The 17781-nt window shown below is 42.4% G+C and overlaps 1 protein-coding gene across 4 annotated transcripts in view; it reads right to left on the bottom strand.

Moving 5' to 3' along the window:
- Nucleotides 1-5176, bottom strand: part of inpp4b (inositol polyphosphate-4-phosphatase type II B) — a 138481-nt gene extending 133305 nt beyond the window's left edge. The window contains exon 1 of one of the 4 annotated variants that reach the window (XM_069666285.1): nt 4290-4345. In XM_069666285.1, coding sequence (XP_069522386.1) covers nt 4290-4319 — 30 coding nt within the window. In that variant the 5' untranslated portion in view covers nt 4320-4345. Of the gene's footprint in view, nt 1-1408; nt 1492-4289; nt 4350-5097 lie in introns of those variants that run through there. The other 3 variants (XM_069666289.1, XM_069666283.1, XM_069666284.1) reach the window with 3 other exon arrangements.
- Between the last annotated feature and the right edge of the window lie 12605 nt (nt 5177-17781).

Genomic DNA, 17781 nt, shown 5'->3' on the forward strand with positions numbered 1-17781 from the left:
AAGGCCTGCCAGTAGGGAGTTGCAGTAGTCAATGCATGATATCACGAGAGCCTGTACCAGCAGTTGTGTTGCGTGCTCTGACAGGTAGGGTCTGATCTTCCTGATATTGTACAGGGTAAATTGACATGACCGAGCAATCATGGCCATGTGGACCTTGAAGGTAAGCTGGTCGTCAATCATGACACCCAGGTTCCGGGCAGACTTTGTGGGCATGAGTTCAGTTTGTCCAAGCTGGATATTGATCTGTGGTTGCATGGATGGACTGGCTGGGATGACAAGGAGCTCCGTCTTGGACAGGTTGAGCTGAAAGTGGCTTTCTTTCATCCATTTAGAGATATTAGCAAGGCATGGCGAGATACCTGCCAAAGTGTCCGCAGAGCAATGGTATGAGAAACCGTGGGAGCGAAGGATTGCACCAAGTGAATGTTGAAAAGAGCAGGGGACCGAGCACTGACCCTTGAGGCACCCCTGTGGACAGGCTGTAGGGTTTCGCCACTTCTCTCTTCCAAGATATGGTAAATGATCTCCCTGAGAGGTAGGACATGAACCGGTGGAGGGCAGATCCTGAGATACCAAGCTCAGAGAGTGTGGAGAGGAGGATTTGGTGGTTCGCTGTGTCAAAGGTAGCTGATAGATCCAGCAGCAAGAGAGCTGAAGACTGACCAGCAGCTCTAGCCAAACGCAGTGATTCTACTTAAATAAGTTGATTCTTCATTGTCAGTATGCAGTCTCTTTGTCAGTCTTATACCTCAGACATGCCTGCAGATGGCTGATTATTGCCTTAAAACACCTACGAATTGTGTACGTTTGTTATTCATAGACAGAACAAATTGCTAAATAAAGGGTAAATCACATAACTGCAGCTCAGGTGGGATTGACACACCAACAAGCGAGAGTCCTCGACTCCAAAAGCATGAAGCGCCCTAAAAACAGCAGTGTACTTAACACACACACAAAGGAAGAATTATGTGTTCGACTGCACACATACACACAGAGGGAACACACAGACCCACCACCTCACCGCACCACTAACCCCACTGATCCTCCAGAAATCTTCCATGCGCTGACAGAGGGGAAACTAAACAAGTCTACAGCATCTTGTTTCAGCCTCTGCAGACAGGGTAATACCAGTCCTGATGCCCGCTACCATTTTGCCGCCCAGCCGTGCAGCTTTGTGGTTTGTGTACGCTAACATCCTAAACACACAGCCCCATTCAGCACGGCGGCTACAGGCACAGTGGAACCAATGCACCGCTTTGAGCTCAGCGCTAATCTGGATGTATATCTCTACTGTACGCTGACAAAAAGACAGACAGAGCCATTATACTCCAGAATGTGCAGGTACACGCACACACAACCCTGTACACCTCCCTCACTGGCACACTGAAAAGGCCTCATTCAGACTTACCAGCATGCTTGGCAGCCTCAGACGTGGCTGAATCTTCTTAGAGCGACTGATGGGCTGAGATGAGCTAAAGTGCTAAGCCTGTAACCATTTACACAAAGGTGTAAGCCAGCCTGTGATACAAGCGGTCAACATATGCTATGATAAGCAGCTGCCCCGCTCTCGTCTTTTTGTCCGTTTGGGTTGCAAACATCAGTGTAAGGGCTAATTTAGGACATTAGAGGGTGTGTGCGATAATTGGGTTCGGGGGGAAGTACGAGTTTTCTGGCTTGAGCCTCTTTTCCTCCCTCCCTTGACCACTCATAATTACACACACACACACACGCACACACAGACTAGACTAGACTTTTTGGACTTGTTCCAGGCAGGGGGTTCTTCGCTTCACTAGCATGACATCAAAGGCCCGTTTATATCCCTTGACTTCGCGTGACGTCAAATCCCCCTCGAGTACCACCACTCCAGGACCCCATCGCTCATGTTTGAGGAAGGGGATTTTCCTGCCAGATACTGGATAGCAATTGTCTCGCCAGCTTCAAATACAATTTGTCCAAGATGCTTCCTATTGCACTTTAAAGAGATTTAGAGGGCTTTAGATTTTCTACTTAAGTTGTCACCGGTCCTTTCTGTTTCACCAACACTAGATTAAGATACAGAAGCCACACTGAGACTGTCATTGCTCTGTGGAGACAAAAATTCTCTGTCTTTTGTGGAAATATAGAAATACATCTTAGATTAGTACTGTGAAGTGTATGTGTTCATCTTCTTACGCTTTAAGAGGTGATGGACTTTATAGTTTTGTTCTATTAAGACAATAACAAGGCATGCACCAAGCAGTGTTACCAGACTTTTTGATTGTGCCAAATAGCCCAATTAGAGCCTAAATCCCGCCCAGTTATCAAAATAGCAGCTCAATTCCCCATTTCAATACACTGACAGTAACATAAAAGTATTTTCTTAGTGTGTGTGAACACAGTGAAGCTTTCACATGGAGCTAACCTTCCTAATTTGGATAGGAAACAAAAATAGCAAATTCTTAGGAATAATATGCCACAGGAGAGGAGGGGACTATTCATTAGATTAAAGCCAGACTTTTACCACAATAATACTAAATGTGGCCAAAAGTTAAACACAGCTGCTAAAACTACTTTTACCAGCTGGCACAAATCTTTTGGCCCGATATACAGTATACCTTTGTGTAAACGCTGCTTATTTCATTTCAACACCAAGTAAATATGTTTTTTAAAGGATCTATTTCTTTTGATTTTTCTTCATCATATTGTTACTGAACATTGAAGTTCCTGACTAATTTCTACCCATATATTAAATATATAAACATGCTGGCCTTTCTAAGTGTAGCCTATGTTATTTTACCTGTTCTAGTCTGTTGACGCTGCGTACTTTTAAGTAAGGGATCCTGCTCACCCTGTTGGGGCTCCATTCCGCGATAACAACCTGCTCACTGTACATTACCCGGCTTATTACACAGCGTTCACTTACGAAATAAATACTTTTACACAATATATTTTGTTAATTTAAAAATGTTTTTATTTCAGTTCTGTCTCATCTGTTGACATTTTCTTTTCCATTCACCGTCTTTTAACACCACCGTATCACGTACTGTGTTCTGTTTAATGTTTACTTCATGTGCCGTCTTCATTTTGCAGATCTCTCTGTCGTAGCCTTCAGTTTTTGCATCGTTTAACCTTCATTGCCTTCCCTCCGCTGTTTTTATCTCTTATCTTTTTTTCCCCTCTGTAAACAAGCCGAGGTCAAATTTACCAGACTTCTTACAGCAGATTAATATGATTACAGTTAGTCCTCCGGATTGTGCGATTAGAGCCGCATCCCTAGCAATGGTCTGTTCTTCATAGCAATGGTCTGTTATTGAGAAATAACAGACCTCGGAATGCCGGAATTAACCAATCAGAATCAAGTATTTAACACAGCCGTGTAATAACACAGGATAACACATTGTCTCATGTTTTAACAGTAGCAGTTAGTTGTTAGGTTGTGAGGTAGTCTGTACTTGAGAGACAAAGAGGCAAAAAAAACCATTAAGAGTTCAGTTCTTTAAACTGGTGAAGTCCAGATCAAACATAATAGCTATCCTGTTTATCTAACCTCTCTAGTTATTCACCTGTAACACTTCAGATGGTTAAATAGCAGCCGGCACGTTTCATCAATGATCTCCTAAATTAAACTCTGACATCATACACCATAGATTCCCTGATAATAAACCTCTCTCGTGAGTAGGACTCGTGCCGAAAGCTTTCATGCGACAAAGACTGGAGTCAGTGTCCAGCAAAGCTGGCGGCAGCTGCTGAGAGCTGGCATCCCTGGAATGTGACAAACAGGAGAAACACAAGTGGCAGTCTTCAGATTCATACGAGAAACACACACACACACACACACACAGACACACGCAGAGAAGGGCCCCCCCCGGTACACACAAGAACACACTCACTCACACACGCGGTCAGGTCCTCCTTTGGCCACACAGGTTAATGAACATCTGCTGCTGTGCATGTTGGATGACAGTGTATCTGTGTGAAACCCTGCAGGTTACCACTGTCCTGACAAGTCACCTCTGTTCCTCTAAACAAACTAGCGCTTCATTCAAAGAGAGTTTTAAAGTCACATTGAGATTTTTGCATAGCTTTGCTACTTGCTAAGGATAAATAATCCTCCTATTAATGATCTGAATTCACTGTGAAGTGTTGGATAAAAAGGTATATAAAATAGTAGGCGTCATCGCTTTTATTACACTCTTCCGACTAATAAAAGGAATATACTGCAGAGGGATCTCCTCACACTATCTTAACTCACACCTCTTATACAAATACTGCAAGCATAGCTCATAAAACCACACAAAACGTGCACATACCCTGTTTTTGTGAAGTCGAAAGCAGTCCATATCCTCAGCTTCCACTCCCGAACATTACAGCCATGAAATCAAAACTCCAGCGGGTCTCTGAGTGTCTGCAGAGCCGGCTGAGCCAGCAAACGCTATCCTACCACATCCTGTGCTTCTACTCACACACACACATGCTTACACACACACATGCGGCCGTTCCCCTGACAGGACTGAGGGGAAAAGCAGATGAAAATGAAGTCTTTGAAAGAGAGTTATGCTAATTTAGCTTCACTGGATTAGCTGGAAAATAACTTGCGTCAGGAAACTCAGTCTTCGTGTGAGGAAAGAAAAAAAATATGTGTGTGTCCGTGGTCATACATGTGTGTAAGTGGGTGTTCCACAGTGGGACAGGGGGCAGCTGCTGCCGCCCAGAAAAACACTTGTGTGGCTGACTTTGAGACAGCAATGTCACACTGGAGGTAATAAAGGGAGCATTTAAAGAGGTCAGAGAGCACAAAAACACTCTCACCACATGAAGCTTCCACACAATTAAACCCACAAACACACTCTGCACATACTGAGGGATGATACTGACTGAGAGTCACAACTCTTTTAAATGTCTGGACTCAACTGTCACAGGGAAGAGAAGGTTAACTCTGGTTGTCTGTTCCAGCTCGATGAGTCAGATGTGGGAGGAAAAAAAGGGGGCAGACAGAGATGGAGAGAACACCGAGGAAGAACCAGTGACCCAGAGACAGAGCCAAACAACAAACATCAAAGGTCAGAGAGAGGCAGAGGAGGATGCTTCATGTGTGTGTGTTTGTGTGTGTGTCCTTACCTCCACTATCTCTGTGCAGGTCTGAGCGACAAGGTGCTGCTTGTGGGGATCTATGACAGACACCTGGACCAAAGCGTTGGGCTTTCTGTCTCTGCCGTGGGCCGCCAGATCCTTACAGGCTGTGCAGAGAGGAGGAGAGGAAGGAGACGATGGAGGGAGGGAGGTAGGGAGAGGGAGGAAAAGAGGAACAAAAATCAAGATTAGAGGAGGAGATAACCTTTAACAGAGATGTAAGTGACACAAATCACCAACTGATACCAGAAGCCTTTTGTTTAGCCTCTTTTTGTTGTATTAAAAGCATCTTACAGTCTGCTTTAGGGTCCTCTCGATCTGTTTGAAAACCAAACTTGAAAGAAGTTAAATCTTCTGTTTAAAATTTCATTTTTGGCAGGTGGGGCTGCTCCTCCGCTGCTCGTCCGCTGTCCTCACCTACATCCGAAGGCATGCTTTCAAACACGTTGTCATCGGCCTCATAAGGACAGTCATTGTGACACATTGCTCACAAAAGCGCACACTGACCTGATGCGGTCAGCCACATACTAGGTTTTGACCTCGTCTTGTTACAATTCGTATTAAAGTTATCTAAGATCTCAGTTTTGTTCTCTTTGGCGGCACATTATGGCGATAAACGGCAACTACGAGAGCACACTTCCCAGATGACCAAACATCTACGGCTGGCTCCCTTTGTCACGGTTGTAACTCTTGATTTTCCTCGCTGACGGTCGCTTTCCTTTTAAGACTGTTTGCCTTCATCTGAGCGACGAATTTGTTTCTTTTTCTTTGTATTTTCACTTATTTTTGAAGTTGTATCTGTAGTCATCGACCTTTCTTTGTTTGTTCAGCCATAGTAGATTACTGTTTACACGCAACACTTGAAGAGCCACCTGAAAAACAGCCGCTTAGCTCCGCCTACCCTCTCTGTCAGACCAACCACTGCTGGGTGAAGGAAAACGTGTCACTAACTGGGAAAGTCGCCACAGACACCCAGTCTGTAATACTGCAAATGCAAAGGCTTTCATCAGTGGGCCATAGTCTCAATCACCATTGTGTTACCTCATTCAGCGATAGATAGTTACTTAACAGATATTTATTTAAATGAAAATCTAGCAGAGCGATGTCAGTGTTTTTAGGGATTTCATTTCGTCAGTCAGCCCGTCTGGCTTCCAAGGACAGGAAGACTTTCCATCCCATGATGCCTTTATAGGAAACTGGTGCTTCCTGGTTAGACACGCCCCCTAACGAAATAACACTTATCACAGCAAAAAGTGATGCATGTTTCCTTATTCAAACACTACTGTACTGAGACATCCTTTGTTATATGACTTAGAAAAAACAACCTCATTTCTGTGCTTAAAAGAAGTTTATAATGTGATTTAAAAGCCTATAAAATCATCCAACCTTACACCCAGTAAATGACACCATATGGCACCTCATTTTTGTATTAATGAACATTTGTATACACTCGAGTATGTTAATGACAAATTTGTGCTCAGCTCCGTCCTTGGATCCTGTCCAAGAGCTGCATTCTCTCTCCCCGGCACGTCTCTGGCATGCAAACAGCAATTCATCCACTTGTAATGCCTGGACAGTTTCACACATTACGCTGCAGAAAGAAAAAAAAGGAGAGTCTGGATAATTTCACTCAATGGGTGAAATTCCATTAAAAATAACAGCAAGGGCAGAGGATTGCTTCTTGGTGTGAAGCTCTATCTTACGCTGGCTTTGATTTTAATGTTTAAGCAACTCAACAGCAACTGGAGATGAAAGAGGATCCTGCGTGAGGCTTCTTCAGAAAGAACTGAAGAGTGAGAGGAATGAAGGGTTCAATCGCAGGGCATCAAAAGTTCTGACATTTGTATGGACTTTTCTCACCTTTAGGTTCGGTCAGTCTGACTCTCTCTGACGTTTCAGGTTAAGCTTTTTATTTTCCAGTGTGCATCTGCAGATCAATCATTTGAAATAGTACGTTTACAGCATGATGTACAGAAACACGTACAGTACGCAGCACAGGGTTCACTTATTACACACACACACGCACGTTCAAACCCAGTGATTATTCATCCATTGTGAAGCTAAGATTGAAACATTTTCCAGCTTCACCGAAAAGCTGATTGTGCTGTCAAGGTGACTGTCCTTGGTTTTTTTTTTTTAAAGAGCAGCAACACAAACAAAGCAGCAGATTTAATGAGACGTTGTCACAAACTAGCGTGCAAGAAAGCAGAAGGATATAAAAAGAACGCTTTCAGCACACAAATATTAAAGCTTTGTTTACACCACAACCACTGACTGTATGTAAAGATGGTCGACGCGCCTCCATCTACTTTCGTTGAACAAAAGTGAAGCCAAAATACTATCAGAAGCGAGCCAAAACACACTTGCCGAAAAGATGGCAAAAATCCCTCATGCTGGCTCACTCTGCAGCAGAACAGCTTCATATGTTGATCTGAAGCTGATATGGATCTATGGATAACATGGAAACTTCTTTTGTTTAAGTTACGTCTCCTCTCGCCGTTCCTCCTCTACTCTACTAATCTGGAACAGATCGGCTGCAGGAGCCGTATTTGTCAACAGAGCTGTCAATCATCCTTTTGACAGCATCAAATAACTAATTAAAAATAAACTTGTCATATAAATGAACACTTGGACGTATATCAGCATGATAAGAACTAACTATAATGACAGAAACCATGTTTGCGAAACATTTATTGGCGTGTATTTTGATTTCATAGATTGACTCATGTCCCATCTGTTAACATGGAGGAGGCGGGCTTTATGAGCTATCCTGCAGCCAGTCAGCAGGGGGCGCTCCAAATGTTTTGGCTTCACTTCTCGGGAGCTGTCATGGTGTCCATCTTTTTATACAGTCTATGAGCTCAACCAACGATCTTTATCTGCTTTATGTGCTGAACGTGGACTGATTTGGTACGCTCATTCATGTATCAGCAGCTGTGTGTCCTTACAGAGAACGACTAAGATGTCTTGTTTTTGCTGGAATCCAGTGGCCTTAACTTCCCACCTTGCTGTAGTGATGTAAACGTGTACACTACAGTGTGGCAATATTATCCACAGCAATTGTTTATGCTGGAATAGATACATTCTCCCCTCGTTGTCATGTGTGTTGTACATGCCTTAAGAGTACAGGGAAGACTACTTCTTCACCTTTCATCATGACTTCATGTGACAGCAAACAGTCCCTATCACACGTGCCTGAGGGCACATTAAACATGAAGACTTTGCTCTTAAGATGTGGACTTCATTTAAGGCACAGGAGCAGGTAGAGCTAATGTTTGTACAGATTATGGTTGGCATTTAGTATTGAGGTAAGTGTAGGGAGGACTTAACCTCCGGCACATTGACCTTATGTATGAGTTTAATAGGAGGAAAGGTTCACATGCCCACGTGTACGATGAAGGTGTTATTGGCTGTTGTAATTTGTTCTTGTACTGATTCTGAACTGTTGGTACGTTTAGATCTTACTTGAGCTGTCTTGCTTCGTCGCAGCTGAGGTTTAGTAACATACAGCAGGGGTTTAATATTTAGAAAAAAAGGAACCCAGTCCATATGTCAGTGGCCATAACAGGAACAGTTGTCTTTGTCCTCTCACACTATGGTGGGTTGGGACCCAAAAGTAGGTTGCAGAACTGTTTTTAGTGGATGTGTACTTGAAAAAAAACTGGCAGTAAGTTGAGGCAGCGCTTTTATTTTGAAGGTTATAGGTTTCCTGTGACGTGTAGGCAGTAGTGGTGTAGCACGGTCACACTCCATCTATCCACTGATTGGTTAATCCCAGCTACATTCTTGACACTTGATGAGCCCTACAGTATTTATGTTGCACTTTTTAAGTTTATCTCTGTTAATTGAACAAATTGTAGAGGGAACATTTTTCCTCTTTCGCTGGTCATTATGGTGGACTATTGTTGTGTTTTGTGAGGCTGACATACTGTGATGTTCTGTTCCGTCTCAGGTCCAAACAGAACCATTTTCATTAAATACATTTGAGTGGTTGAAAGATTTGGGTCGCAATTTGTCATTAAGGAAGTGGTGATGGGTCCTGAGGCTAGACTAGCTGAGAAGCACAGCTTGAACACCGACTGCTTTCAAAACTGATTTCTCTGTATGGCAAACAATTATAGACACCAAGGACCAAACCAATTTACACACAAGGCCTGAACTATTAATATAACACTAATTGTGTAAATCCATTATTATTATTTTTTATCCTTCTTACTCTTATTTTATGAATTAACTTTTGAAATTAACTGACTTTTGTCACCTATTCTGAAAATGGCCATACAAGGCCAAGTTCAAGCTTATATATCATACAGTGCTGTACACGCTACATATTAAGCATTCATTCATCTGCATTGAGCTCAACTTCTTTTACAACGAAAGGTTTTTGAAAAATCAGTCCTCACAAACATTTGCAGTATTTTCCCAGTAAAATATAAAAAAGAGCGAAAAACGACTGGACTTTCAAATGTTATTTCATCTTTGAAAAACATGCTGCACCGCAGCTCTTCAAAGAGACCGACCAACTCGTAGGGCAAAATTAGGTATAAATGTCACAGAGATCAAGAGTGTGGTTGTCTGTGAGAAGCATTAACATCAGCTTTGAACCTGAACAAACAAACATTAACAAGTGTAGAGGTCATCCGTGGATAAAACTTTAACTTTTGAGTGACTGATTAAATGGACTGCACTTATAGAGCGCTTTGACACTACATGTCACATTCACCCTTTCACACACATTCACACACTGATGGCGGAAGCTGCTACGTAAAGTGCCCAACTGTCAATCAGTCATCACATTCTCACGTCGACGGCTCTGCAGCCGGCAGCAATTTGGGATTCAGTGTCTTGCCCAAGGACACTTCGACATGTAGGTAGCTGGGGGTCGAACCACCAACCTACCGTTTGAGGCGATTGACTCTACCACTGAGCCACAGCCGCCCCCAACTGTTCACTTGATATCTTTTTCATACATAGCCACCTGTACATTGGTCATGATGTAGATGTTGAGTCTGAAAAGACTCATTTATGACACTCAAACCAAGTGACATCAGCCATGAGACAGATCTCCACTGCATTAGATTAATCACATTTGCTACTTGAACTTTTAATTCATCAGGGTACATCTCCTCATTAGATTCACTAAGCATTCAAAATACATCTTATTTTCTATGATGTTAAACACAAGTGCTCAAATGAAGCCGAGAGCTCTTCACAGCCTTGATCTGACACACTTCAGAGTTTTTAGCCTGAGAGTTGGTAAAAGAGTCTGAGAGCAAGGGCAGCGGCGCAGCGGGGGAGCACACAGTGAATAATAACTGGGTCTAAATGGACTTTAGTGCATGCAGCCATTACAAGGCAAACCTTGAACTGAGTATTACAGTGTCTGCGCTGCTGCTGATGCACAAAAAGGGAAGTGCTGTTGGACAGAAACCATTGTTAATAACTGGGCTAGTTTTGGTAGCAGAGGTTTATATATGTGATGGATTTGATGTCTTCTTACAGCGAATATCTTTACGCGGTGAAATAATGATCCTGTAGATAAGACTTTTAGGGGAAGATCAGACGTTTCTGCAGCTCTAAAACCCTTGGATAATTTTAATAATGGCCATCTAATCTGTGTGGGTTTACATTAGATGCTGAGGCTATAATGCAGCATGAGTGCACCTTGTAGGATTTAAAACCACTCAGAGTCTTCAGAAGTGGGATTAACAGGCATTGATCTACATCTCCATGTTGTCCCACAAAACCAGAGGAGGTAATGGCAGAATAAATGAAACACGGATAAGGTTGACGTGATCTGGCGTCTCAATGCCAATGTGTGTGGTTGAGCCTGTATTAATACAGATTTTATTGCGTGTTTAACAACCTGCTGAGATTAGCTGCAACAAAGCGAGTGATGATGGCTGGATCCGTTTGGATGACCCCAGGATTTCCACGTCCTGTGAGGGCGGCCATGTGCATCGCTGAGCAATGAGACAAATGCCTTTTGCTAAGTAGGCATAAAAATCTGTAGACGCTGTAGGTTTTCTTCATCGCACTGCACCTTTTAATAACCTCTGCACGTTTGAGAAAGACCTCTATGCTAACAAGGAACAGATCAATTACGGGGTCGTATCATGGCTGCTTACACGGCAACTAAACATAAAAATCCCTGATCGTGTTCTGACCATTGACATTTCCAGCTACATTTCATCCTGACAAAGTAGCTAATGAAACTTAAACAACTTGTAATTTCTATTTTAAAGGGCCAGTGCACCAATTTTCAACCTCAGTACTATCATGCTATTATGGGGAGCTAATGCCATTATGGTAGAAAAGCTCTGTGCCTTTGGAGGACGCTATCCGCTTCTCCAATGGGCCCTGGAAAACCTCCGCCAGGCGGAGGCCAGGGAGCTCGCTAAACTACACTCCCTCAATCTAGGACACCTGCCTCCAATGTATATTCTCGTCGTATTTCAGATTCTATACCGCTCTGAGACATTTCCTGCATGGAAAACGGTAGTATTTCACTCCAGCTTCTCTCGCTGGGCCGTTCCTTTCCGATGGAGGGGGGCAATGCACGCTGGGTGTTGTAGGAATGTAGAATGGGCGAAACCACAAGCTGTTTCTTTCTCCACAGCTATTCCAAATATTATTGCTTCTATTGATTACAGAGAACACCAGCTTTGACTGACAGTGGCTTTTTCCTGGGGCGGATTGCTCCTTTAACAGCAGCTTTGTGGGAAAGCTGGCCTTCAAGCTGCTCAGACTACAAGCAGACCAACATTTCTTAAATTCAAGGCATCAATCTGTTCGTCCCAGAGCCACATTTTTAATCATTTGGAAGATTAATGAGGCATAGTGACCCCTCTTGAATAACAGCCTATTTGTTGGGAATTTTGCCAGATTTTTAATTAAAACACGAGTGACCTAATTGGGGCTAAAATATGTCTCTAACTGGGGGAAAAAAGGAGGAAAAGAAACATAATAACAGCTGGTAAAAGCGCAGTTACATTCACAGCCTTTGATTCTCTAAGCAGCCGCTGTAGGGAAGAGGCTACAAGACGGAGTTGTTGAATATCTCACAGTGTAGCAGAGCTCATGCATGCATTATCTCTCAGGGGCTATTCTGATCCCACATTCCCTTTCTCTCCTTTGCGATCCTGGTGCCAGATCCTTTGGACTCACATTAAAGGAGGTCTCACATTTGCTTATGCAGGAGGGAGGCTGAAGCAGAGGAGTGTTGGTGCAGGCAAAAACAAAAACATGCAGAGATATGTTCAGAGACCTGAAATTTCACACAGAAAGCATCTGTGTGTGGAGTCTAATTCTGTTCTTTACGGACCTACATAGAAATAATCAACATATCCAGACATGAAAAGTAAGCATGTGACGCATTCAAAGACGCATGTAAACGTTTGGACAATCAGGCTTCCAAAAAGGTCGGCCTTCTTTGTGTCGATATGTTTCATCATACCTCTCTGATTTAAACTCACATATATGATACTCATACTATTTCCATGCCGTGCACCACAGCACTCACTCACACACACACAGACCTTTAAGACGCGACACTGCAGATAAGCTGCTGACTGTCCCCATCAGTCACCTCGAGGGGGACGTATATTTGACCGGCCTGAGGGATCTTCCCTTCCCCGCTGCACAGTTAACCACCGACAAACTGGTGATTGAAATGGGACTGGGTGCCCGACCGTGCATCACCACACTGGCTCCGTTACAGGGATATGACACTCGGAGTGACCCTGTAAGGTCAGAGCTATTATGACGCTGGGTGGGGATGGCAGGAAAGGGAAATAAAGAGGGCGACGGAGGGAAAGGACGAGGGAGACCCTTAGAGAGACAGAGGAAGGAAGAGGAAGAAGTGAGAGGGAGATAATGAGGCAGTGACATGAGGCAGGAAAGAGGAGCACGGCCCATAGAAGAGGAGAAATTAATATATTGGATTGAAGTGCAGGGAAAAAAAATCTATTTGTAGATTTTCAGTCATTTATCAGTGGATTACCTGCCTGAGCGTAGGTGAAAATGAATTCAACAATGTCGTGACTTGCAATTTTTGTCAAGCGACTCACCTACCGAACTACACTGAGACTGATTACTAAATTACCATAACAATCGAGCAATTGGAGTAATAATGTTTGCCCACCCTTGGAGGCTTCAATTACGATGCCGTATTTATTTTCTGTGATTGGACTATGCCGAGCTCTTTCAAGATGAATTTGCAGGAAATGAGTTTTAATGCACCGGGCCTGCGAGACCCCACAGTGAATCTAAATTCCATTTAATCATGAGGGGAGCCCTGGGAGGGGCCCGGGGAGACGGGGATATGTGCTCATCTCCTGAAGACGGCTTATTCATCATGATAATTATTTCAATGCCTTAATTAATTTGACAACATTATTTGCATGTGCCACCATTCTGCGCACCTGTTTGTCGGTGTGGGGAGAAGCGAGGGGAAAATAAGGGCTGTCGTGTAATCGTAAATACGTGCTTCATCTGCCGCAGAGTGCTGCTTATCACGCATTTCATATCATAATTTATATAAAAGATACTGACAAGCTTACAATGTTAAATCAGTTACATACTTTAACATAACCCCTGTATTCATACGTGATTGAAGCCTCATGTTTGAAATGAATTACTCATTCTAAGCACAATTGTAAAGCTGCCTTTTGCAGCAAATTTGCACCTGTTACTTTGGATTCAGAGAATATAATTCACAGCACCATTTCTTTCTTTGAATATTGACAATGTAGGTTTAAACCTTGTTCACCCTGGAAGAAGAAAATCTTTTTAAAACTCCACTTTTACTCCTGAAAAGAAACAGGACCATTGCTTGAAACCGAACAAAAGACTTGTGCAGAAGTGTCGCAGAAACAAGAAGTCGGCTTTGGCTTCCGCTCTGGTTAATGACGGTACAGAATGATCTCATATTCAACATGTCAGAGCCGCCATTTACACTGACACCATAATAAAAGAATTTAAACTTACAAGGGAAAAGAAAGTGTATGAAATATCTAAAATTACAACATGCTACCATTGTGTGTTTAATTCAAGCGGTGGTTTGGGCTGACGCGTAGCTAAATAATGAACTATTCATTTTAACAATATTTCTTTTTATCCAACAGCTAGTTCCGACCAAGTTATCTGATTGGACGAGAGGCATTACATGAGTGCTGATATAGAGAACAACATCAGTGGGACTTTTCACTCTGCGTATCACTCCGCCTCAGCCAGGTGTTTTGAATACATTACAGCAGACCATGTATGTCTACATTAATCAAGCTGGTACCTCTGAATCACACAGCAGACTCTTATTCACTGGTTGATGATACATTAAAACAAACAGATAAGAGTGCAAGAGAGTGTTTGGGTTGCTCGGCAACAAAAGTCCAGTTGTGGAACTAGCAAAAAAAAATCTGTTGTTGATTGTTACTTTTTACTACTATTTGCAGCTTGTTCAACTGGTGTATCAAAGCAACATCACACTGGAGGTCGTGATGTTGTATTTAATATCAGCACAGCTGTGACTATCTGCCTGCGGCCTCAGCATCACTGCCTCTCATGTGATATTGCTTAAATATCCAAAGGTAGTCATAAGAGATAAATGGAATAATACTCACTGACTGCAAAACAATCTTTGTTTTAAACTGGTCAGTATTTTAAGTAACAGAGAAATGCACAACATCTCTAACTCGTCAGCGAGCTTGTTTGTTTATGTCTAAGATTTTTTTTTGCATTGACGGATTTTCAAAGTAGACCAACAAACACGCCAACGCACACAAACGTCCTCATTATTTTTGGTTTGAAAAATGAGTCCAAAGCTGCAGCAGGGAGAGCCAGCAAGTGATGAGGCTGACGAACAGTTGGAAACAGAATCCTACTGTATCTGCACAGAAGTCTATTTTAATATTCCATGTCAGATAAGGCCTGGCCCACACTGAAAGATTTTTAAAGTCTTAATAGATGTTGGAAATTTAAGAGACCCCATACATGACGACAAATAGCGATAGATTTAACAGTTTTGCTCGTGTATGGAGAGCAACAATATGACAGCACACCACACACTGACAAATTCATTCACCAACACTCCCAACTCTCGAAACTGGAAATCTCGCAAAATCTCTCATGATCAAACGAGACGAAACTAACATGGTGGACGACGGGCAGGATTGGCGATGATAGTTTTTGGACTTTTTACTGAAAATAGACGAAGAACAATCAATGGATGAAGTCATGGAGACGGCATGAACATTGGTTCCTTCAGTCGGCTTTCTTACCAATCGGCCATCGTTTGGTTCTACGTGACAATACACAGAGCGCATGCTCAGCTGTCCTCCGGGTTCCCCCCACACAACAAGATATTAGATCTTAATTTTTGAACATGTTTAATATTTATGATTTAACATCAGACTGACAATGTTCTTCTGAGCAGATTGAAAGTAAAATCACTCTTAACAAACGTCACACCACATGTGACACATCAGGCAAGGTAATCTTTAGAATCATAAAAAAATCAGGGCTTTGCAGACTTCAGTCAGAAGGGGGAAATTAGGCCCAAAATCTGCCTGATTATTGTGAAATTCTGTTGGCTAGGTTTGCATCACCCTGACCGTGGCAAGGGGGTTCTGTTGTTCTGAATATGTTCATTTAAATGAGGTAGCAACTTCACTAAGACTCTCTTTGTCCTCCGAATGGCTACTTCTTTCTAACTCCACACCTTCACTTTCAGTGGCAGCCTCTCTACTGAATAATTAAAGTCTTGCGCCCGAGATGCCCGAACACTGATGACATCATCTGGGCCAACATCAGAAAGCTCGTTCTAGAGCCAAAGAAAACATTGAGCAGCTGTTTTCACAGCAGTGTTTCTCACCATGATGAGTAGAATCAATGAAATGGCCCTTTAATAATTACCATCTTAGTGCTCTAAATTATGGAAGCAAATAAATGATCAAAATTCAAATGATAAATCTAATTTGAAAATGAAAATGCATTAACAGAAATGCTTTTTAAGTTTCAGAATTTGGGTGTATTATTTGACTCAAAATTAAAATGATGATTAATTTATCTAATTTGCATTTTAGTTTTCAACTTCAAAAATGCACAATTCTTCGACTAATTCAAAATGAAGAAAATGACATTGGCTTTTTCATTTTCACAAAATGTTCCGCTAAATTTGTATCATAATTCAAATGAAATTGCTAATTTAGAAATGAAAATGCAGTAAGAGAAACGCATTTTCATTTTCAGAATATAGGTGCATTATTTTACCTTTATTTAAAATTAAATTCAGTCATCCAATTTGATTATACTTTTGCTCTCTATGTACGCATATTGTATGCCATCATTCAAATGAAAACGAAAAGGTCTTTTGCTTTTCCTTTTCTAACTTGCCGTGCGAAGAAGTTCTCATAATTCAAACCAACTCGAAAATGAAATCGCAAAGTGGACGGCGCAAAAAAGTGACGTCAGACTTCAGCTCACAGGCCGACCGCGCTACGCATCTAGTACGTTAGGTGGCGTTGTGCATCTTTAACGCTGGTGCCGACTTTAGCTTCCACTGTGATGGACCAGCGTGGACATTTCCAGAGCGCACTAAACTTTCAGCGATTATGGCATTTCCTGACAGGGTCGTATTATCACTCTTGGAATTGGCTGACTTGGTGGAACAGAATGCTGTTTCTGAGTCAGATTCCCGTGACCGTGTCGAACAGGTGATCGAGACCTTGGCAGAATACTCTGCCATCACGGACACGGATGTTAGTGAAGTTGCCATAGTTAACCTGTTTTCCATCCTTGATCGACTTGGTGTGTCAGTGACTGAAAAGGGAAGGCCAGCTATCAACATCCCATTCGAAGTGATTGAGAACTACTTGTTGCAAGGTTTCAAAGTGAAGGAGACAGCGGAGCTGTTTGGAGTAAGGGTACGAAGCAACGGATTAAGGTAAATGACTAATTTCGCATTGTTTGGATTACAACATATTTTGCTTCTGCGAAGGTTATTTTTCAGAAACGACTGTTTTTTATTCTGTTATCGAGTATCTGACACGTACTCTGCCGTGAGTGACAGAGAGCTGGATGCAGTCATAGCCGGTCACCCGAACACCGGTTACAGAATGATGGGATCCTTCCTGCGTGCCAGAGGACTGCGAGTGCAAAGTCTGAAACATTGCTATATAAATAAAGTCCATTTAAACTTAACTAGTTGATATCACGCATTAACAGAAAAAGCAATTCTGTTAATGCATTTTCATTTTCAAATTAGATTCATCATTTGAATTTTGATCACTATTTGCTTCCATACTAATAGCATGATCGTCTACAGTGACATAATTAAATGTTGATTAGCTGCAAGGTTAATTAATACACAGCCACACACAGCCACAAGGACGTGTGCACACAAATAACTACTAACATTTACTGTTAATATTCAGAAGAAAACATTTCACCTCTGTGAAATCGTGCGAGGAAGTACATTTCACCTCTTCTCAAATGTCTGCGTTGCTTTCCTGCACAAGTTCGCTTGCTGATCTACGAAGCAGCTGAACAGAATTTCTCCACGCCGTGTGATCCGCATCTACAAACCACCCGACCCCTCCATTTATCTTGCACTCGTCTGTGCTGACGCTTAATTGAAAGTGTGGAAAAGCTGTCTTCAGGTGTTTGTGCTCCAAG

Source organism: Semicossyphus pulcher, unplaced genomic scaffold (assembly GCF_022749685.1).
Source record: "Semicossyphus pulcher isolate SPU_LCO1_2020_fin unplaced genomic scaffold, fSemPul1.0.p SCAF_17, whole genome shotgun sequence".
Taxonomy (NCBI): Eukaryota; Metazoa; Chordata; class Actinopteri; order Labriformes; family Labridae; genus Semicossyphus; species Semicossyphus pulcher.